This window comes from Arachis stenosperma, chromosome 4 (genome assembly GCF_014773155.1).
Source record: "Arachis stenosperma cultivar V10309 chromosome 4, arast.V10309.gnm1.PFL2, whole genome shotgun sequence".
Lineage (NCBI taxonomy): Eukaryota > Viridiplantae > Streptophyta > Magnoliopsida > Fabales > Fabaceae > Arachis > Arachis stenosperma.
Genome location: NC_080380.1, coordinates 119,106,557 through 119,131,202, shown reverse-complemented (window position 1 = coordinate 119,131,202; position 24,646 = coordinate 119,106,557). Strand labels below are relative to the sequence as shown.

Below are 24,646 nucleotides of genomic sequence, written 5' to 3'. Positions count from 1 at the left end.
TGGAGGTTTTGGGCCATGAATTGCAGTTTACTCAGGTATATTTATCTTTTTCAAGTATACCTTCTATAACTATCCCATTTTGTTGAGAGGAAGGTACTTTGAAGAAGGTGTTCTTTATGGAACTGGTGAACAGAACTTGCATTATATATATATATATATATATATATATATATTAAATAGTCTTAATGCAGGTAGATTAATAACAGCTAACACTTTTGTTCGTTTAGTATATTGAAGTTACATTTTCCTTTAAGCCGAGCGAGGTTTGCCTTAGTTGATATGATTTATGTCAGGCAAGCTGAAATTTTGTACAAGTAAAAACCTTCTTGAGTAGTATCATTGGTGTAGAAGAGGCTCATATTGTTGCCCTAGTGACTCTATGATTCTGCTCGATAAGTAGGTACTGTCGATATCCTCGGAAATGATTAGATATATACAATGCTATAGGGAAGAGTCCCCTTGGAAAATTTGCAAGTCATGATTGATAATTTTTCATGAGCTTAGAATTTTTATATTTTTTTACTTCGGGATGTTCTCTTGTTTCTTTAGCTTCTAGGATTTGAATTCATTATTCGATTATTTACCCCCCGAAGTTTTCCTTTTTCTTTTTCCTCTTTATCTATAAAATATTTGACAATGCCAATTTTGTTTTGTCAGGATCCCAGTTCAAAGCACTTAGGAACAAAAGTGTGGGATTCATCACTTGTTTTTGCCAAATTTCTTGTAAGTTGTTGATCCTCCTAACATTTTCTGAACTGTCCTGTCATAAATATAATTTAGTTTTAGAATCTAAACATGGTTTTAATGAACTTATTTAGATATTGCATCTAATTTCTCTCACCTTCTAATATCTTAAGGTGTATCTTTATTTATTTTTTTCAGGAACGGAATTGCAGAAAGGGAAGGTTTTCTCCAGCTAAACTTAAAGGAAAACGTGTAATTGAACTTGGAGCTGGCTATGGTGTTTCTGGTTTTGGTAATGTTACAAATGATTTTTAATGTTTGGTTAGCCTATTAATTAACTCGTCCTATATGGACTCCCTTATTGAAAATGTTATGTAAGTAACTAATAAGTTTTTAATCAGCTGCAATAATTACAATAAAAACTAAGAGAAAAAATGCTAAAAAAAATAAAGATTTTCTTTAATAGATAATTAAATACTTATTTAAGAGAATGTATTATTTTATTTTTATTAATTTTTAACATAAATTATATTATTTTATTCTTTTCACACAAAAACCTCTTCATCATAGAATTATCTAACATTTTATACTTTTCAAGTGTCCCATTTGCTTCTTTTTAGCTGTGTAAGCAATGACATGAAGGATTAAAATAATTATTAGCTGTTGGTTGGATTCAAATTTTGTAACAAAGAATGTGAACTCTTCGAAATGTGTAGAACTACTTGCGCAAATAAAGCAAGCATTGGCGAGCTAATTGTTCAATGTGCATGCTTATTAATGCACAAAATGAGTTAAAATTAAACCCCACTTCTATAATAGTGTATTTATTTTTGAGTTATTTTTATTGAGAATTGAGAATATCTTCCTCTTTATTTCTTCTCTTGTTGTTAAAATTAAACCCCACTTCTATAATAGTATAATACCAACTTTCATAATTGATCAGCACAATAACCACCACCTATCACTTTCATAATTCTTCCTGATCCATCAGAACATCACAACTCAGAGTATTCAGGTATTGTTTTTTCTTGTATTGTTGTCTTGCATTGCTTTAAACTACTATGATCACATTTTCAATTACATATATGAAGTTCAATCCTGTCATTTAAAACTTAACTATATAGGAAATTTTAAGAACTTGGAGGTTAATTACTTGCAATTATCTAACCATTCTTGTCCATGCTTGGCTTTGCGTGTCAGGAACATTCTTGATCACATATTAATTTCTTGTTGCTATTTCATTTGGATTAATTTTTTGACAGCTTGCAGATGTGTGTTGCTTTTTGTCATAATTAACACAGTTAAATATTAAAGCACTCCCAAGCTGTTCATGTCACCAACTTGTGGAGGGACTTCTCCAGTGAGTTGATTGTGGAAAAGATCAAGTGCTTCTAATTTCAATAGATTCCCAAGAGAAGATGAGATTTCACCTGAGAGATTGTTGTAACTGAGGTCTAAACTGATATAGAGATTTTTGGCATTTTTCAATTTCTGTTTTAATATGGAGAATAACACAGCTTTTAGTATGGTTGATAGTTTTAGTATGGTTGATAGTTTTAGTATGGTTGAAAAATATATTGAGGATTATAGTTGATGTATCAATACATTTTCTTTATGCTTTGAATTATATTGATTTGCTTGTTTAATATAGTACCTTTCTTTTAGTTTGATAATACGATGAATTTGTTTATTTTTTGAAATATTATAAATATTCGAATATAAATTAGATAAAAATTTGTATTAAATTTATATTTATTTTGTATGAAAACAGGTTTATTTTGTAATTAGAAAAAGTAAAAAAAATTCTATTTTACCTTACAGACGGATTTACAGACGGATTTTCTGTCTGTAATCATATTTTCCAAAGTTTAAATTACAGAGGGAAAATCTGTCGAAAAATCCGTCTGTAATTACAGACGGAAAATCCGTCCGAAAATTTGTCTGTAATTACAGACGGAAAATCCGTCTGAAAATCCGTCTGTAATTACAGACGGAAAATCCGTCTGTAATTATAGGCGGAAAATCCGTCTGAAAATCCGTCTGTAAGTTTGTCGCCTTCAGGAAATGGAAGGAGAATTTACAGAAGGAAAATCCGTCGGTAACTGGTAAAAATCCGTCGGTAATTTTCCGACGGAAAAAAATCCGTCGGTAAATAATTTCCGACGAGGCTTTTACAGAGGGACAAAATCCGTCGGTAATTTCGTCGGTAACCAAAAATCCGTCTGTAATATATACCAAATCTGTCTATAAATCTGTCTGTATTAAACCATTTTCTAGTTGTGTTTATAACATATGAATAATGTACAATGATATAAGTTTTTTATATTATAAACAAAGAAACGTAAGATTAATTTGTTGTCGAATAATTTATTATTTATAAAACAAGGATATATATTTTTTTTCAAAGAAAGTCATGATAAGGAATTTAATTAGGTATTTAAAATAAGTTTTTAAATATATTTTATTTTATTATTTTTTATGTATTATTTACGGCACCAATGATGAGCGGATAATTTATACGCTTTTTGGCATTATTTTTAGGTAGTTTTTAGTAAGTTCAAGCTACTTTTAGGGATGTTTTCATTAGTTTTTATGTTAAATTCACATTTCTGGACTTTACTATGAGTTTGTATATTTTTCTGTGATTTCAGGTAATTTTTGGCTGAAATTGAGGGACTTGAGCAAAACTCTGATAGGAGGCTGACAAAGGACTACTGATGCTGTTGGAATCTGACCTCCCTGCACTCGAAATGGATTTTCTGGAGCTACAAAACTCCAAATGGCGCGCTCTCAACGGCGTTGGAAATTAGACATCCAGAGCTTTCCAGCAATATATAATAGTCTATACTTTATTCGGGAATTGACGACGTAAACTGGCGCTCAACGCCAGTTCCATGTTGCTGTCTGGAGTAAAACGCCAGAAACACGTCACGACCCGGAGTTGAACGCCCAAAACACGTTACAACTTGGAGTTCAACTCCAATAAAAGCCTCAGCTCGTGGATAGATCAAGCTCAGCCCAAACATACACTAAGTGGGCCCCGAAAGTGGATTTATGCATCAATTACTTACTCCTGTAAACCCTAGTAGCTAGTCTAGTATAAATAGGATAATTTACTATTGTATTAGACATCTTTGGTCTCAGTTTTGTTTTATTCTTCATCTTAGAAGGCTATTGATCACGTTTTGGGGGGCTGGCCATTCGGCCATGCCTAAACCTTTCACTTATGTATTTTCAACGGTGGAGTTTCTACACAGCATAGATTAAGGGTGTGGAGCTCTGCAGTACCTCAAGTTTCAATGCAATTACTACTATTTTCTATTCAATTCTCCTTATTCTTATTCCAAGATATACGTTGCACTTCAACTTGATGAATGTGATGATCCGTGACACTCATAATCATTCTCACCTATGAACGCGCGTGACTGACAACCACTTCCGTTCTACCTTAGGCCGGGCGCATATCTCTTAGATTCCCCAACAGAATCTTCATGGTATAAGCTAGATAGATGGCGGCATTCATGGGAATCCAGAAAGTCTAACCTTGTCTGTGGTATTCCGAGTAGGATTCCAGGAATCCGGAAAGTCTAACCTTGTCTGTGGTATCCCGAGTAGGATTCTGGGATTGAATGACTGTGACGAGCTTCAAACTCCTGAAGGCTGGGCGTTAGTGACAGACGCAAAAGAATCAAGGGATTCTATTCCAACCTGATTGAGAACCGACAGATGATTAGCCGTACTGTGACAGAGCATAGGACCATTTTCACTGAGAGGATGGGATGTAGTCATTGACAACGGTGATGCCCTACATACAGCTTGCCATGGAAAGGAGTAAGAAGGATTGGATGAATGTAATAAGAAAGTAGAGATTTAAGAGGAGCACAACATCTCCATATGCCTATATGAAATTCCCACTATTGATTTACATAAGTATTTCTATCCTATTTTATTTTCTGTTTATTAATAATTTTCGAACTTATCCATAATCAATTATTATCCGCCTGACTGAGATTTACAAGACGACCATAGCTTGCTTCATACCAACAATCTCTGTGGGATCGACCCTTACTCACGTAAGGTATTACTTGGATGACCCAGTACACTTGCTGGTTAAGTTGAACGGAGTTGTGACCACACATAGTTGTGAACCATGGTATTGGCATCATGATTTTGGCGCCATTGCCAGGGAAAGAAAAAGCAATGAATTTTACAAAATACAATAACAAAGGAATCACAATTTCGTCCACCAAGTTTTTGGCGCCGTTGCCGGGGATTGTTCGAGTATGGACAACTGACGGTTCATCTTGTTGCTCAGATTAGGTAATTTTCTTTTCAAAAAGTTTTCAAAAATCTTTCAAAAATATTTTTTTATTATTATTTTCGTTTTTCTAAAGTATATTTTCAAAAAAAAAATAATAAAACTATAAAAAAAACCAAAAATATTTTGTGTTTCTTGTTTGAGTCTTGAGTCAATTTTTAAGTTTGGTGTCAATTGCATGCCTTTAAAAATTTTCTTACATTTTTCGAAAACTCCATGCATTCATAGTGTTCTTCATGATCTTCAAGATTGTTCTTGGTAAGTCTTCTTGTTTGATCTTGATGTTTTCTTGTTTGGTGTATTTTCTTGTTTTTTATATGCATTTTTTGTTTATTAGAGTCCATGTATTAAAGATTTCTAAGTTTGGTGTCTTGCATATTTTCTTTGCATCAAAATTTTTTTCAAAATTATGTTCTTGATGTTTATCATGATCTTCAAAGTATTCTTGGTGTTCATCTTGACATTCATAGTGTTCTTGCATGCATCATGAGTTTTGATTCATAATTTTTATGTTGTGAGTCATTTTTATGTTTTTCTCTCTCTTCATCAAAAATTCAAAAAAATCAAAAAATATCTTTTCCTTATTTCTCTCCAAATTTTCGAAAATTTGAGTTGACTTAGTCAAAAATTTTCAAAATTAGTTGTTTCTTACAAGTCAAGTCAAATTTTCAATTTTAAAAATCTTATCTTTTCAAAATCTTTTTCAAAAAGTTATATCTTTTTCATTTTTTTTCTATTTTTCGAAAATTTCAAAAATCTTTTTCAAAATATTTTCAAAATCTTTTTCTTATCTTTATATCATATTTTCGAAAATTCACTAATAATTAATGTGATTGATTCAAAATTTTGAAGTTTGTTACTTTCTTGTTAAGAAAGGTTCAATCTTTAAGTTCTAGAATCTTATCTTGTAGTTTCTTGTTAGTGAAGTAAGTAATTCCAAATTTTTGAATTAAATCTTTTTATCTTTTATCATATCTTTTTCAAAAATTTTATCTTTTTCAAAATTTGATTTCAAAATATCTTATCTAACTTCTTATCTTATAATCTTTTCAAATTTGATTTTAATATCTTTTTCAACTAACTATTTGACTTTTTGTTTGTTTCTTATCTTTTTCAAAACAACCTAACTACTTTTCCCTCTCTAATTTTCGAAAATACCTCATCTTTTTTTCAAAAATTCTTTTTGTTTTAAATTTTAATTTTGATTATATCTTGTCTTTAATTTTGATTATATCTTGTCTTCAAAATTATTTTCGAAATTCTCCCTCTCTTTTCTTCTTCTATTTAATTATTTATTTACTAAGACTTCTCTTCACCTCTCTTCATCTAAAAATCTGAACCCATCCTTCTTCACTCTTCTCCCCTTTCTTCTTCTACTAACATAAAGGAATCTCTATACTGTGACATAGAGGATTCCTCTTCTTTTCTTGTTTTCTTGTCTTTCATATGAGCAGGAACAAGGAAAAAGGCACTCTTGTTGAAATTGATCCTGAACCTGAAAGGACTCTGAAGAGGAAACTAAGAGAAGCTAAACAATCCAGAAACAACCTTTCATAAATTTTCGAACAAGAGAAGGAGATGGCAGCTGAACCCAACAACAATAATGCAAGGAGAATGCTTGGTGACTTCACAAAACCAACGTCCAAATTTAATGGAAGAAGCATCTCCATTCCTGCCATTGGAGCCAACAATTTTGAGCTTAAGCCTCAACTAGTTGCTTTAATGCAACAGAACTGCAAGTTTTATGGACTTCCATCTGAAGATCCTTATCAATTTTTAACTGAGTTCTTGCAGATTTGTGAGACTGTAAAGACGAATGGAGTAGATCCTGAAGTCTACAGGCTCATGCTTTTCCCTTTTGTTGTAAGAGACAGAGCTAGAACATGGTTGGACTCACAACCTAAAGATAGCCTGGACTCTTGGGAAAAGCTGGTCACAGCCTTCTTGGATAAATTCTTTCCTCCTCAAAAGCTAAGCAAGCTTAGAGTGGATGTTCAAACCTTCAAACAAAAAGATGGTGAATCCCTCTATGAAGCTTGGGAAAGATACAAGCAGCTGACCAAAAGGTGTCCATCTGACATGTTTTCAGAATGGACCATATTATATATATTCTATTATTGTCTATCTGAATTTTCGAAAATGTCATTGGACCATTCTGCAGGTGGATCCATTCACCTAAAGAAAACACCTGCAGAAGCTCAAGAACTCATTGACATGGTTGCAAATAACCAATTCATGTACACTTCTGAGAGGAATTCCGTGAATAATGGGACACCTCAGAGGAAGGGAGTTCTTGAAATTGATGCTCTGAATGCCATATTGGCTCAGAACAAAGTGTTGACTCAGCAAGTTAACATGATTTCTCAAAGTCTGAATGGATGGCAAAATGCATCCAACAGTACTAAAGAGGTAGCTTCTGAAGAAGCTTATGATCCTGAGAACCTTGCAATAGCAGAGGTAAATTACATGGGTGAACCTTATGGAAACACCTATAATTCATCATGGAGAAATCATCCAAATTTCTCATGGAAGGATCAACAGAAGCCTCAACAAGGCTTTAACAATGGTGGACGCAATAGGCTGAGCAATAGCAAGCCTTTTCCATCATCTTCTCAGCAACAGACAGAGAATTCTGGACAAAACACTTCTAATTTAGCCAATCTAGTCTCTGATCTGTCAAAGGCCACTTTCAGTTTCATGAGTGAAACAAGATCCTCCATCAAAAATCTGGAGGCACAAGTAGGCCAGCTGAGTAAGAAAGTCATTGAAACTCCTCCCAGTATTCTCCCAAGCAATACAGAAGAGAATCCAAAAGGAGAGTGCAAGGCCATTGATGTAATCAATATGGCTGAATGCACAAGGGAGGAGGAGGACGAAAATCCTAGTGAGGAAGACCTCCTGGGACGTCTCTCAAGCAAGAGGGAGTTTCCTATTAAGGATCCAAAGGAATCTGAGGCTCATATAGAGACCATAGAGATTCCATTAAATCTCCTTCTGCCATTCATGAGCTCTGAAGACTATTCTTCCTTTGAAGAGGATGAAGATGTGACTGGAGAGCAAGTTTTTTCAATATTTAGGAGCTATCATGAAGCTGAATGCCAAGTTGTTTGGTAATGAGACTTGGGAAAGTGAACCTCCCTTGCTCATTAATGAACTAGATACCTGGATCCAACAAATTTTACCTCAAAAGAGACAAGATCCTGGCAAGTTCTTAAATACCTTGTACTATAGGTACCATGACCTTTGAAAAAGCTCTATGTGATCTGGGGTCAGGGATAAATCTTATGCCACTCTCTGTAATGGAGAAGCTGGGGATCATTGAGGTACAACCTGCCTTGTTCTCATTACAATTGGCAGACAAGTCATTGAGACAAGCTTATGGAATAGTAGAGGACGTGTTAGTAAAGGTTGAAGGCCTTTACATCCCTGCTGATTTCAAAATCTTAGACACTAGGAAGGAAGAGGATGAATGTATCATCCTTGGAAGACCTTTCCTAGCTACAGCAGGAGCTGTGATAGATGTCAACAGAGGTGAATTAGTCCTTCAATTGAATGGGGACTACCTTGTGTTTAAGGCACATGGCCATCCCTCTGTGACAAAAGAGAGTGAGCACAAAGAGCTTCTCTCAGTTCAGAGTCAAGAAGAGCCCCCACAGTCAAACTCTAAGTTTGGTGTTGGGAGGCCACAACCAAACACTAAGTTTGGTGTTAAGACCCCATATCCAAACTCTAAGTTTGGTGTTGGGACTATACAACATTGACCTGATCACCTTGTGGCTCCATGAGAGCCCACTGTCAAGCTATTGATATTAAAAAAGCGCTTGTTGGGAGGCAACCCAACTTTTATTTATCTAATTTTAATTTTATTTTATTGTTATTTTGTGTTTTATTAGGTACATGATCATGTGGAGTCACGAAAAAATATAAAAATTAAAAACAAAATAAAAAAAATAGCAGAAGAAAAATCACACCCTGGAGGGAGGACATACTGGCATTCAATGCCAGTAAGGAGCATCTGGCTGGCGTTCAACGCCAGAACAGAGCATGAATCTGGCGCTAAACGCCAGAAACAAGCAACATTCTGGCATTTGAACGCCAGGAATGTGCCTTGAGAAAAGCTGGCGCTGAACGCCAGTAACAAGCATGGAACTGGCGTTCAACGCCAGAAACATGCTACACATGGGCGTTGAACGCCCAGAGTATGCATCATCTCGGCGTTTAAACGCCAGAATGGTGTGCAAAGGCATTCTACATGCCTAATTGGTGCAAGGATGTAATTCCTTGACACCTCAGGATCTGTGGACCCCACAGGATCACCTCAGGATCTGTGGACCCCACAGGATCATCTCAGGATCTGTAGACCCCACAGGATCCCCACCTAACATATTCCCACCTTACCTCCTAATCCTATAACACTCTTCCCCATATCACACTTCCCAACAACTTCAATCTCTCTTCCCAATTACCCCCTTCACCACTCACATCCATCCACTCTTCCCCATAAACCCCACCTACCTTCAAAATTTAAAACCACTTTCCCACCCAATCCCACCCTAAATGACCGAAACTACACCCTCTCCCCTCCCTATATATACCCTTCCATTCTACTTCATTTTCACACAACACAAACCCCCTCTTCTACACCTTGGCCGAAAACACCATCTCTCACTCTCCTCCATATTTTCTTCTTCTTCTTCTTCTCTTCTTTCTTCTCTTGCTCGGGGGCGAGCAATATTTTAAGTTTGGTGTGGTAAAAGCATAAGCTTTTTGTTTTTCCATTACCATCAATGGCACCTAAGGCCGGAGAATCCTCTAGAAAAGGAAAAGGGAAGACAAAAGCTTCCACCTCCGAGTCATGGGAGATGGAAAGATTCATCTCCAAAAGCCATCAAGACCACTTCTATGATGTTGTGGCAAAGAAGAAGGTGATCCCTGAGGTCCCTTTCAAGCTCAAGAAAAATGAGTATCCGGAAATCCGACATGAAATCCAAAGAAGAAGTTGGGAAGTCCTAACCAACCCCATGCAACAAGTCAGAATCTTAATGGTTCAAGAGTTCTATGCCAATGCATGGATCACTAGGAACCATGATCAAAGTATGAACCCGAGTCCAAAGAATTATCTCACAATGGTTCGAGGGAAATACTTAGATTTTAGTCCGGAGAATGTGAGGTTGGCGTTCCACTTGCCCATGATGCAAGGAGATGTACGCCCCTACACTAGAAGGGTCAACTTTAATCAAAGGTTGGACCAAGTCCTAAATGGACATATGTGTGAAAGGAGCTCAATGGAAAAGAGACTCCAAAGGCAAGCCAGTTCAACTAAGAAGACGGACCTCAAGCCTGTGGCTAGAGGATGGTTGGAGTTCATTCAACGCTCCATCATTCCCACTAGCAACCGATCTGAAGTTACTGTGGATCGGGCCATCATGATTGGAGAGGAAGTAGAAGTTCATGAAGTCATCTCCAATGAAATCTACAAAATAGCCGAAAAGCCCTTCACCATGGCAAGGCTAGCTTTTCCTCACCTTATTTGCCATCTATGTTACTCAGCTGGAGTTATCATAGAAGGAGACATCTCCATTGAAGAGGATAAGCCCATCACCAAGAAGAGGATGGAGCAAGCAAGAGAGACCCTCCACGGATCTCAAGAGATGCATGAGGAAGCTCATCATCAAGAAATTCTTGAGATGCCTCAAGGGATGCACTTTCCTCCCAACAACTATTGGGAACAACTCAACACTTCCTTAGAAGATTTGAGCTACAATGTGGAACAATTAAGGGTGAAACATCATGAGCACTCCATCATTCTCCATGAAATAAGAGAAGATCAAAGAGTAATGAGGGAGGAGCAACAAAGGCAAGGAAGGGACATAGAAGAGCTTAAGGACATTGTTGGTCCTTCAAGAAGAAGACGCCACTAAGGTGGATTCATTCCTTGCTCTTATTTCTTTTTTTTTCGGTTTTTATGATTATGTTTATCTATGTTTTGTGTCTCTACTTCATGATCATTAGTATGTAGTAACTATGTCTTAAAGCTATGAATAAAATCCATTAATCCTTCACCTCTCTTAAAAGAAAAATGTTTTAATTCAAAAGAACAAGAAGTACATAAATTTCGAATTTATCCTTGAATTTAATTTAATTATATTGATGTGGTGACAATACTTTTTGTTTTCTGAATGAATGCTTGAACAGTGCATAATTTTGATCTTGTTGTTTATGAATGTTAAAATTGTTGGCTCTTGAAAGAATGATGAACAAAGAGAAATGTTATTGATAATCTGAAAAATCGTGGAATTGATTCTTGAAGCAATAAAAAACAGTGAAAAACAAAAGCTTGCGAAAAAAAAAAGAGAAAAAAATGGCGAAAAAAAATATAGAAAGAAAAAAAGAAAAAGCAAGCAGAAAAAGCCAATAGCCCTTAAAACCAAAAGGCAAGGGTAAAAAGGATCCAAGGCTTTGAGCATCAATGGATAGGAGGGCCCAAGGAAATAAAATCCAGGCCTAAGCGGCTAATTCAAGCTGTCCCTAACCATGTGCTTGTGGCATGCAGGTCCAAGTGAAAAGCTTGAGACTGAGTGGTTAAAGTCGTGATCCAAAGCAAAAAGAGTGTGCTTAAGAGCTCTGGACACCTCTAACTGGGGACTCTAGCAAAGCTAAGTCACAATCTGAAAAGGTTCACCCAGTTATGTGTCTGTGGCATTTATGTATCCGGTGGTAATACTGGAAAACAAAGTGCTTAGGGCCACGGCCAAGACTCATAAAAGTAGCTGTGTTCAAGAATCAACATACTTAACTAGGAGAATCAATAACACTATCCGAAATTCTAAGTTCCTAGAGATGCCAATCATTCTAAGCTTCAAGGGAAAAAGTGAGATGCCAAAACTATTCAGAAGCAAAAAGCTACAAGTCCCGCTCATCTAATTAGAATTAATATTCATTGATATTTTGGAATTTATAGTATATTCTCTTCTTTTTATCCTAATTGATTTTCAGTTGCTTGGGGACAAGCAACAATTTAAGTTTGGTGTTGTGATGAGCGGATAATTTATACGCTTTTTGGCATTGTTTTTAGGTAGTTTTTAGTAAGTTCAAGCTACTTTTAGGGATGTTTTCATTAGTTTTTATGTTAAATTCACATTTCTGGACTTTACTATAAGTTTGTGTATTTTTCTGTGATTTCAGGTAATTTCTGGCTGAAATTGAGGGACTTGAGCAAAACTCTAATAGGAGGCTGACAAAGGACTGCTGATGCTGTTGGAATCTGACCTCCCTGCACTCGAAATAGATTTTCTGGAGCTACAGAACTTCAAATAGCACGCTCTTAATGGCGTTGGAAACTAGACATCCAGAGCTTTCCAGCAATATATAATAGTCCATACTTTATTTGGGAATTGACGACGTAAACTGGCACTCAACGCCAGTTCCATGTTGCTGTCTAGAGTAAAACGCCAGAAACACGTCACGATCCGGAGTTGAACGCCCAAAACACGTTACAACTTGGGTTCAACTCCAATAAAAGCCTCAGCTCGTGGATAGATCAAGCTCAGCCCAAACATACACCAAGTGGGCCCCGGAAGTGGATTTACGCATCAATTACTTACTCCTGTAAACCCTAGTAGCTAGTCTAGTATAAATAGGATAATTTACTATTGTATTAGACATCTTTGGTCTCAGTTTTGTTTTATTCTTCATCTTAGGAGGCTATTGAGCACATTTTGGGGGGCTGGCCATTCGGCCATGCCTGAACCTTTCACTTATGTATTTTCAACGGTGGAGTTTCTACACACCATAGATTAAGGGTGTGGAGCTCTGCTGTACCTCAAGTTTCAATGCAATTACTACTATTTTCTATTCAATTCTCCTTATTCTTATTCCAAGATATACGTTGCACTTCAACTTGATGAATGTGATGATCCGTGACACTCATCATCATTCTCACCTATGAACGCGCGTGACTGACAACCACTTCCGTTCTACCTTAGGCCGGGCGCATATCTCTTAGATTCTCCAACAGAATCTTCGTGGTATAAGCTAGATAGATGGCGGCATTCATGGGAATCCGGAAAGTCTAACCTTGTCTGTGGTATTCCGAGTAGGATTTTGGGATTGAATGACTGTGACGAGCTTTAAACTCCTGAAGGCTGGGCGTTAGTGACAGACGCAAAAGAATCAAGGGATTCTATTCCAACCTGATTGAGAACCGACAGATGATTAGCCGTGCTGTGACAGAGCATAGGACCATTTTTACTGAGAGGATGGGATGTAGCCATTGACAACGGTGATGCCCTACATACAGCTTGCCATGGAAAGGAGTAAGAAGGATTGGATGAATGTAATAAGAAAGTAGAGATTCAAGAGGAGCACAGCATCTCCATACGCCTATATGAAATTCCCACTATTGATTTACATAAGTATTTCTATCCTATTTTATTTTCTGTTTATTAATAATTTTCGAACTTATCCATAATCAATTATTATCCGCCTGACTGAGATTTACAAGACGACCATAGCTTGCTTCATACCAACAATCTCTGTGGGATCGACCCTTACTCACGTAAGGTATTACTTGGATGACCCAGTACACTTGCTGGTTAAGTTGAACGGAGTTGTGACCACACATAGTTGTGAACCATGGTATTGGCATCATGATTTTGGCGCCATTGCCAGGGAAAGAAAAAGCAATGAATTTTACAAAATACAATAACAAAGGAATCACAATTTCGTCCACCAACCAACAAATATATTTTTAAACAAAGTCATCATTATAAGGAATTTAAATAGGTATTTAAAATTAATTTTAGTGACTAGGTAAAGGAATTTTTACAATGTTTAATTCATAAATCATGGAGAAATAAGTTTCAAAATATGATATTTAATTAATCAAAAATTTTTTATGAAGATTTTTATAATTTAATTTGATACATTGTCAGTGTAGAATAATTTTATAGATACATTTAATTATGTAAGATCATATCAGTAAAAATAACTATATTTTGTATTAATTATGTGAATAGTCATCCAAAAAAACAAACATAATTGTACGATAGTGTAAAATATTTTACATTATCAACATATCAAAATTAAACTCATATTTTCAAAAGGTCCAATATATTTGCACGTAAATTTATATAAAATTTGAAAATCAAAACGTAAAGAAAGAGATATACAAAAGAAAAGTGAGATTTAAATTTAAATTTAAATTAGACGAAAATTTGAGGAAGAGAAAAAATTGGACAATTATTAAATCAATTATTCTCCACATACAATCGTTTTCCTATATAAGTCTTTAAAAGTCATTTATATTCACGCGCTTCGTACCGTTACAACACGTTCTTCTTCGTTATCGTCATCATCAATACCACCTCTTCCTCCTCATCTTCTTCTTTCTTCTTTTTTCATTGGAATTTCTTCTCCTCATTTTTTTTCTCTTTCTCCTCCACATCCGTTATCTCGTTTTTGAAGATAATAAATAATTCAGGTTCAGATTGTCAATTGAACTAGAACAAAATTGATTATTGTTTTGAATCCAATCAAGTGGCTAAGGTGTGGTTCAATTCAAAAGAAAAAGTGTAGCATTAGAGGAAATATTTTTCTGTGTTTGTAGCAAATTTGGGTGTAACACGAAGATATTTGGATGTAACACGAAAATATTTGGGTATATTTTAAAAATTTTGGGTGTATTGTTATTCTGATAAGTTTTGCATAATTTATAACTCTTCTTCCTCCTCCTCCTCATCCTCCTCATCTTCTGCTGCTTCTTTTTTTTTTATCATCATCACCATCTTCTTCTTCTTCTTCTTCTTTTTCTTATTCATCTTTTTTTTGTTTTACCTTCTCAAGTTTCTTTTTATTTTACTCTCTTAATAAGAATAAAAACAAATAAATAAAATAAAGAAGAAGAAGAAACACATAATGCTGCAAAATTACTTGGAAGAGGATAAACTTACATTCATTTAACTAAAAGAAAGAAAGAAATAAATAAGGAAAAGAAGAAGAAGAAAAAAATGCAGCATTAGAGGAAATATTTTCTGTATTTGCAGCAAATTTTGGTGTAACACGAAGATATTTAGGTGTAACACGAAGATATTTAGGTGTATTTTAAGAATTTTGAGTGTATTTTTATTCTGATAAGTTATGTATAATTCAAAACTCTTCCTCTTCCTCCTCCTCATCTTCTACTGCTTCTTTTTCCTCATCTTCTTATTTCGTTTTCTTATAATTCTTCTTGGGAGAAAAATTAAACAAAGAAGAAAATAATACATAATGTTGCAAAATCAATACAAAGAGGAGGAGAAAAAAAATGCAGCAATAATAACAACAATAAAAAGAACCACGATGAGGATTGTAACACCCTAATTATCCTACGCTTTACCTCGCGTTGTAAATCAAAGTTTAATCAAAGGTTACGACAGTTCTAAGCTCATACATAAATTATATAAAAAGAATTAATATAATCTAGAAGCCCAATGAAGAATATAGCTAAAAAACAGGAGTTAAAAAGCACAAAACGTACTAACGAAGCTACTAACTTAAATCACAAGAAATAGATACAATATAACAAAATATCATAGTATAATATCATAAGAATCTAGTCACGGCTCGCGAAGTTTAAGCCGACTAGCTATATATATAGATATTACAGAAGTCTAACAGTAAAAAGAGCTTATACAAGTTTTGTTCTCTCAAATACAAGCCTCTAGGCAAAAACAAAACACAAAAGTGAGAGATATCTACAAAATAAATCAAAAAGACTCCAAAGGTATCCAGATCCTTCGCTTCTATCACCATCCAAGCAACTCATCGAGGTGGGTTGCGACCTGCATCTGAAAAACACAACAGAAATATGGTATGAGAACCAGAGGTTCTCAGTATCGTAACAGTGCCCAATGATGTAGGATATAAGACCCTGGGACGCCAAAGGCAATCCTAGACTTTATATCCATCACAAGATTCAACTTAAGGCATAACTAAAATAAATAAGCATAATATATGAATATTATCATAAATAAATAAGGTACTCTATCTTAGGGATTTCTACTCTATCCAAACACCGCTGTCCCACAGCCTTCACCAACCTATCCTCCATGCGATCCCATTGCCACCGCCTTCCGAACCTCCTCAACCCTAGTAGAAAACACAGATAATTTATAAGAACCGGATTTTTCATGGATAAAATCATTTAAATGCCCAAATTAAATTCCGGAAAGTTAGGATGAGAATTTGGGGATTTAAATATGATTTTTGGACTCAGTAGGTCCTTCTGAGTCAGAAAATGTGTTTTTTGTGAAAAATCTCGAACCGGCAGTCGAACCGGTTGAACAAATTCAAGTCTGCCCAGTACTGCATGAGAAAAACTGGAAACAGTCAAAAACCTTAGAAAAATATTAGAAATGGAAAACCGGACGTTAATATTAAAGGTTTCGCCCGAAATTAGACCAAACGGGCTAAAAATGCTAACAGGTTGGACCAGACCCAAGTTGGTTCCAAGCCCGATATATATAAGGTTCATTTAATGAACCAAATCAGCAGCAACACTCAAACACACCCACACTCACGCTGAAATGAGGAGAGGAAGAAGAAACCCTCTTTTGGCACTATTTATCATCTTCTTCCCAAGCTCATATCTTGAGCTATAGAGCTCCGATCGCCGCACCGTTTGCGACCACGCGTTCCTTGTGAAGATCTCTACAAAACCCATACAAGAAAATGGAGAGGTAACCACGGAATCTTTTCTATTCTTCTCCTCAAAGTTTCGAGTTTTTAGGGTTTTGGCTAAGTGAGGTTTTGTGATTTTTGGGTGTTTAGGTTCACTCTAGCCTTTGATTGATGTTGGTTTTGGCTTCCAAAACTGTTGAGCAAGGTAAGAGGTATTGAAACTCTTGTGAAATTTCAATTATAATGAGCCCTAGGTTGATTTACGATGGTTTATGTATATATAGCTTGTTTATGGTGATGTTTGGAGCTTGTTGATGCTTGTTGGAGGTTCTTGGTGGCATAGATTGTGCTTGAAAGCTTGTCTTGGGCTCAATTTGGGGTTTTGGTGCATATTGGGGATCGGCCAAGGTATGGTTTCGGTTTTCTCTATGTAGTATATAATATTCATGGACACTTAGGCTAGTGGCCCATAAGATAGGTTTGAAAATTGATATGTTATTGATGATTGGTTGGCTTATGATGTACAATGAATTGATATTGTTGTTGATGTTAAATGATGATGTTGAGATATGATGGTTTTGGATGAATGAATATTGTTGGTTAATAATATGAAGCATGGTTGAGCTGATGATGAAGATTGATAGTGATAAAATGATTATTGGTGGATATGTGTTTGGAATGTTATATATGCTTGATTAGTGAGGTTAAGAATGATGAAATAGGATGGAAAGATTGGTATTAATTGTTAAAAGTGAACTAAGGGGGTAGAATGTGTTGTAGAGGAAAGTTTGGTATGGTTTTGATTGGTTTGGGATATGAGAATTGGTAAATTGGGAATTTAAATTTGGTTTTTGGTGAACTTTGCCTAATCATAACTTTTGCCTCGATTTTCAAAATTAGTTGAAATTTATTTAGAATTAAAGCTCATTGAAAACCCTTTCAATCAATATAAATTTTGCAAAATTTGGAATTTTGTAGAGGAAGTTGTGGTTATTCAAAGTTGGTGTTGAAAATCTGAAATTCTGCAAAGTTACAGAATTTCAGGATTTTTGATATGTGCGCACGCACAATCCTGCAAAAATCTTATTCTGTGTGGACGCACAGACCTGTGTGTACGCACAAGCAGGAAAAGGCTCTCTGCTTGTAGCGTTAGCACAGCTTGTGTGCGTGCACATCAATGAAGAATTACGACCTGTGCATGCGCACAGGGCTGTGCGCACGCACAAGTCGGGAAGGGTCATCCGTTGGGGGCGCTCGCACAGCCTGTGCGAGTGGACAGGCTTGTAAATTTTAGTACCTGTGCATACGCACACCCCTATGCGTACGCACACTTTTAAAATCTTCCTGGGCGTGCACGCGCACACCCCTGTGCGTACGCACATGCCCTGTTTCATAAATTTAAACTTTGTTTTCACCTATTTCACCTTCCCAACAAGGTTGTAAGCTTCTATAACACCATTTTAAGGCTTCTGGGCTTAATTTTGAGTATGGAATATAGGATATAGGCTAAGGGTTTAGTTGATGATTATTATGAAAAATAGATAAACAGAGGCTTAAGTTTCTAGTGTACTGAGGATGGGTTGGCAGAGTGAGGCTGAAAAATGGAAATGTTGAATTGACAGTGGTTGAGATGAGTCGAGGACTCTGAATGAGATTATGAGAAGCTATGCGCCCGGCAGGGACGGTGGTTAATCCCGCCTGTCGAGGTAGCGGCGGCGGCGTAAGGATGGTGGTTAATCCCGCTTGCGCTTAGATGTGAGGTCGGTGGCAATAGTATCCCGCTCGCATCCCTTCGGATCTCTAGAGCGTACAGGCGCAAAACCCTAGATAGTGATCCGAGCACTATATCTCGGGGGTTCCCATATGATGATTCCGAAGGGCAACATCTCCATGGAGATGTGTCGGGTTGGCAGTTGAACCGACAATGTGATATCACAGTCAATAGGGCAGGCATTCATCATGTGCATTTTCTATCTATTTATTTGCTTTGCCGACTTGCAATTGTATGCTTATTTGTATAACATGTATAATTGCTACTTGTATTACTTGTCTTATATGCTTTTACTTGTGATTTACTTGCAATGTAATTAATTGTGCTTTCTACTGGGATTGAAGAGGTTTGGAAGGCGGTGGCGATGGGATCGCATGGAGGTTAGGTGGGTGAAGGCTGTAGGACAGTGGTGTTCAGTTAGAATAGAAATCCCTTAAGCTAGAATACCCTGTTTAGTTGTGTTAAGATTTATATAATTATGCTTATTTAATTTAGAATGCTTTAAGCTTGAATTCTTGTGATGGATATGGAGTCTAGGATTGCCTCTGGCATCTCGGGGTCTTATATCCTACATCACTGGGCACTGTTACCATACTGAGAATCTCCGGTTCTCATACCATATTTTCTATTGTGTTTTTCAGATGCAAGTCGCAATCCACCTCGGTGAGTTGTTTGGGTGGCAACAGAAGCAGGTGATCTGGATACTTCTTTTGAGTCTCTTATGTTTAATTGTATATGTCTCTCACTTTTGTATTTTTATTTTGGCCTAAAGGCTTGTATTTGAGAGAGAACAAAACGTGTATAAGCCATTCTAAACTTCAGTTTCCTTTTGTCGGTATATTTGGCTAGCCGGCTTAAACTTCGCGAGCCGTGGCTAGTTTCTTATGATATTACACTATTATACTGTTATCCTTGCTTTTGTCACATCTGTTTCTTTGACGTTAAGTTAGACGCTTCGTTATTTCATTTTGCGCTTTTAAATCCTGTTTTTGAATTATATCCTTCATCGGGCTTCTAGATAATATTATTCCTTCTATATATCATATGTATGAGCTTAGAACTGTCATAATCCTTCATTAATCTTTGCTTTACGACGCGAGGTAAAGCTTAAGCTAATTGGGGTGTTACATTTAGTGGTATTAGAGCGGCTCGTCCTCGTGAGCCTGAGGGATGGACCGATTGTGCTTCATTGCATACTCTGTGTGTCTTTTCTTTGATGCTATTAGGTTATCTACTTGATATTTCATAACATGCTTGTTTGTGAGTGCCTATTTTGGGTAATTGAAACACTAGGCTTTTGATACTGGGACTGATCACCTCGATATCGATTGTTTGGTGTAGACAGAAAACCCAATGGCCACTCGCGGACTAGGTCGAGCACGTTCACGAGCGAGTAGGGATGCGCGACTGGCTGATAACCATGCCGAGTTCATGGTTGCGATGGCGACTTTGGCGAACACCATGGAAGCGAATGTTGCTACGTATCTGCAAGCTGTACAGAGATTAGCCCAACTGGCAGGAAGTGGAAACGAAAATGGAGAAGGTGCTGAGGACAGCTTGAGAGGCGTTTCGAGAATTCTAGCTGCTTTTCAGCAAGCTGGCCCGCCGGTTTTCAATGGTTCAACAAACCATATTGAAGCAGACAACTGGTTCCAAGCTGTGGAGCGTGCGTTGCTGACTCAACATGTACGGTATGACCAGTTCGTAGAGCATGCAGCTTATCAACTAGTGGAAGAAGCTCAGCAATGGTGGCAACGAGAGCGCCGACTGCTACACCAACAGAACGTGAACATTACCTGGGCATTATTCGAGGGAGCTTTCTACAAGAAGTACTTTCTTGAGTCATTAAGGGAGGCCAAAGAATTGGAGCTCTTACAACTGAAGCAAGGGTCCATGACTATAGCAGAATACACCAGCAAGTTTGAGGAACTCTGTAGGTTCTCGAGGATAAGTCAGGCTACTTCTGGGTCTTATGAGGGTTGAAAATGCATCAAATACGAAGTAGAGTTGAGGAAAATGTCAGACTTGTTATGGCTCCATTGGAAATGAGGAGATTCTCTGAATTGGTGGACAAGGCGAGGGTTGTCGAAGAATATGCAAAGACAGTAGCCTCGTCAAGGAACACTCATGGAGGGAATACTAGTAGGGAACTCGATGATTATCTCGGACCAATGGAACAGAACTTCAAGAAAGATGGACATACTCCTCAGCATCTGCAAGGTCAAGGGAAATTTAGAAGGGGCAAAAAATCCCAGTTTCATCAGGCGGAAGGAAATAGTCGATGCTATAATTGTGGGAAACCTGGGCATATATCTAAGCACTGTCACCATGGGAGTAACCGAGATAAGGCTCAGAATCAACAGTCAGGCTGTGTGTGTACCGTGGATGCACGTGATACGACGGGGTCGGACCCTCCGACGAGAGGTAAGCGTGTTCTTTGAATATTCTATATTGCTTGGATCTGAGGATAGCCTAGTTCTATCTCTGCAAAGTCGCCGTTAGGATTACAAGGGCTTAAAGTTGAGTTGGGGGTAAACCATGGGAAAGGAGGATTCTAGTGGCGGTAGTCGAGGATTTCGGACTAGTAATGAAGAACGATCAGAGTGGACATGCCAAAATGGTTTACAGGTATCATTTGTATACTGAGATTATGAGACGCTATGCGCCCGGCAGTGACGGTGGTTAATCCCGCCTGTCGAGGTAGCGGCGACGGCGTAAGGACGGTGGTTAATCCCGCTTGCACTTAGATATGAGGTCGGTGGCAATAGTATCCTGCTCGCATCCCTTCGGATATCTATAGCGTACAGGCGCAAAACCCTGGATAGTGATCCGAGCACTATATCTCGGGGGTTCCCATATGATGATTCCGAAGGGAAACATCTCCATGGAGATGTGTCAGGTTGGCAGTTGAACCGACAATGTGATATCACAGCCAATAGGACAGGCATTCATCATGTGCATTTTCTAAATGTTTGTTTGCCATTCGGCCATGCCTAGACCTTGTTCTTATGTATTTTCAATGGTAGAGTTTCTACACATCATAGATTAAGGTGTGAAACTCTACTGTTCCTCATAAATTAATGCAATTACTACTGTTTTCTATTCAATTCAAGCTTATTCTTGTTCTAAGATATCCATTCGCACTTCAACATGGTGAATGTGATGATAAAGTGACACTCATCACCATTCTCACTTATGAATGCATGCCTGACAACCACTTTCGTTCTACCTAAAAACAAGCTTGAATGCATATCTCTTGGCCTCCTAGTTCAAGACACATGGTTGCCTCTCCTGACAATAGAGCCTTCCATTCCGTGAGATCAGAGTCTTCGTGGTATAAGCTAGAATCAATTGCCAGCATTCTTGAGATCCGGAAAGTCTAAACCTTGTCTGTGGTATTCTGAGTAGGATTTGGGATGGGATGACTGTGACGAGATTCAAACTCGCGAGTGTTGGGCGTAGTGACAGTGCACAAAAGGATCATGGATCTTATTCCGACACGATCGAGAATCGACAGATGATTAGCCCTATGTAACCCGTAGCCAGACCATTTTCACTGAGAGGACGGACGGTAGCCATTGACAACAGTGATCCCCCAACATACAGCTTTCCATGGAAAGAAGTACGCATGACTGGATGAAGGCAGTAGGAAAGCAGAGATTCAGGAGGAACAAAGCATCTCCATACGCTTATCTGAAATTCCCACAAATGAATTACATAAGTATCTCTATCTTATTTTATGTTTTATTCATCTTTTAATTATCAAAATCCCATAACCATTTGAATCTTCCTGACTGAGATTTACAAGGTGACCATAGCTTGCTTCAAGCCGACAATCTCCATGGGATCGACCCTTACTCACGTAAGGTATTACTTGGACGACCCAGTGCACTTGCTGGTCAGCTGCACGGAGTTGTGAAGAAGTGTGAAAATCACGATTCCGTGTACCATATTTTTGGCGCCGTTGCCGGGGATTGTTCGAGTTTGGACAACTGACGGTTCATCTTGTTGCTTAGATTATGTATTTTTCTTTTTATTTTGTTCTTCAGAATTTTTAAGAACGAATTCTAGAGTTTCAGATGATGCGTTCAAAGCGCCCAATGAAGAAGGATTTCTGGCATTTAAACGCCAGCCAAGTCTTGGCTGGGGGTTTAACGCCCAAAGAGGTAGCCAAGTGGGCGTTAAACGCCAGAATGGATACCATTTTGGGCGTTTAACGCCAGGATAGCACCAATGAGGTAATTTTGTATTCAATTCAAATATTTTTCAATTTTTCAAGCTTTAAAACTAATTTTTCAAAATCTTATCTTTTTCATATCCTCTCTTATCAATCATATCTTTTTCAAAATCAAATCTTTTTCATTTTTCTTTTAATATTTTCGAAAATCCTTGCTAACAATTAATGTTGTGATTCAAAAATTTCAAGTTTGTTACTTTCTTGTTAAGAAAGGTTCAATATTTGAATTTTAGAATCTTATCTTTTAATTTCTTGTTAGTCAAGTCATCAATTTTAAAAATCAAATCTTTTTAATTGTTTTTCAATCATATCTTTTTAAAATCATATCTTTTTCAATCAAATCTTTTTCTCAATCATATTTTTCAAATTCTAATTTCAAAATCTCTTTCTAACTTCTTATCTTTTCAAAATTTATTACCTCCTATCTTTTTCAAAACCACTTAACCACTTTTCCACTTACAATTTTCGAAAATCACTAACCACTTTTTCAAAAAAATCTTTTTAATTAACTAATTATTTTAATTTTAATATTCGAATTTCTTCTCTCTCCCATCTCTTTCTATTTAATCACTAACACTTATCCTCCTTTGATAATTCGGACCCCCTCTCTCTCTCTATAAGTTCGAATTTTTCTTTATCTACCTCATCCTTCTATTTTTCTTTTCCTCTGACATATCAAGGAATATCTGTATTGTGACATAGAGGATTTCATACTTTATTTTCTTCTCTTTCATATGAGTAGGAACAAAGATAAAGGCATTCTTGTTGAAGCTGATCCTGAACCTGAAAGGACTCTGAAGAGGAAGTTAAGAGAAGCTAAAGCACAACTCTCTAGAGAGGATCTGACAGAAATTTTTGAAAAAGAAGAAGACATGGCAGCCGAAAATAACAACAATGCCAACAATGCAAGGAAGGTGCTTGGTGACTTTACTGCACCTACTCTCGACCTCTATGGGAGAAGCATCTCTATTCCTGCCATCAGAGCAAACAACTTTGAGCTTAAGCCTCAATTAGTTTCTCTGATGGAATAGAATTGTAAGTTTCATGGACTTTCATTGGAAGATCCTCATCAGTTATTGGCTGAATTTTTACAAATCTGTGACACTGTTAAGACCAATGGAGTTGATCCCGAGGTCTACAGACTTATTATTTTCCCTTTTGTTGTAAGAGACAGAGCTAGTATATGGTTGAACTCACAACCTAGAGACAGCCTGAACTCTTAGGAAAAGCTGGTCAATGCCTTTTTAGCTAAATTCTTTCCACCTCAAAAGATGAGTAAGCTTAGAGTGGAAGTTCAAACTTTCAAACAGAAGGAAGGTGAATCCCTTTATGAAGCTTGGGAAAGATATAAGCAATTGATCAGAAGGTGCTCTTCTGACATGCTTTCAGAATGGAGCATTATAGATACATTCTATGATGGTCTGTATGAGTTATCCAAGATGTCATTGGACCATTCTGCAGGTGGATCTATTTATCTGAAGAAAACGCCTGTAAAAGCTCAGGAACTCATTGAAATGGTTGCAAATAACCAGTTCATGTACACTTCTGAAAGAAATCCTGTGAATAATGGGACAACTCAGAAAAAAGGAGTTCTTGAGATTGATACTCTGAATGCCATATTGGCTCAGAACAAAATATTGACTCGGCAAGTCAATATGATTTCTCAGAATCTGACTGGATTGCAAACTGCATCTGGCAGTGCTAAAGAAGCCTCCTCTAAAGGAGAAGCTTATGACCTTGAGAATCCTGCGATGGAAGAGGTGAATTACATGGGAGAATCCTATGGAAACACCTACAATTCTTCATGGAGGAATCACCCAAATTTCTCATGGAAGGATCAACAGAAGCCTCAACAAGGCTTCAATAACAATAATGGTGGAAGAAATATGTTTAGCAATAGCAAGCCTTTTCCATCATCTTCTCAGCACCAGACAGAGAATTCTGAGCAGAGTCTCTCTAGCTTAGCAACCATAGTCTC

At 37.1% G+C, this 24,646-nt stretch overlaps 1 protein-coding gene and 2 non-coding genes across 3 annotated transcripts; 1 reads left to right on the top strand and 2 right to left on the bottom strand.

Moving 5' to 3' along the window:
- Nucleotides 1-6,979: 6,979 nt before the first annotated feature.
- On the bottom strand, nt 6,980-7,083 carry LOC130978462 (small nucleolar RNA R71). Its single transcript, XR_009086104.1, has one exon. It is a non-coding gene; the product is annotated as a small nucleolar RNA R71 (small nucleolar RNA).
- A 12,701-nt stretch (nt 7,084-19,784) lies between these two features.
- On the top strand, nt 19,785-20,414 carry LOC130975383 (uncharacterized). The gene has a single exon (XM_057900188.1). It carries the CDS (start codon nt 19,785-19,787, stop codon nt 20,412-20,414), a length of 630 nt encoding a protein of 209 aa, XP_057756171.1.
- Nucleotides 20,415-23,945: 3,531 nt separating this feature from the next.
- Nucleotides 23,946-24,053, bottom strand: LOC130978082 (small nucleolar RNA R71). Its single transcript, XR_009085746.1, has one exon. It is a non-coding gene; the product is annotated as a small nucleolar RNA R71 (small nucleolar RNA).
- Between the last annotated feature and the right edge of the window lie 593 nt (nt 24,054-24,646).

Coding starts and splice junctions, on each gene's coding strand:
- LOC130975383 (XM_057900188.1), top strand. CDS start 19,785: ATGGCCACTCGCGGACTAGGTCGAGCACGTTCACGAGCGAGTAGGGAT.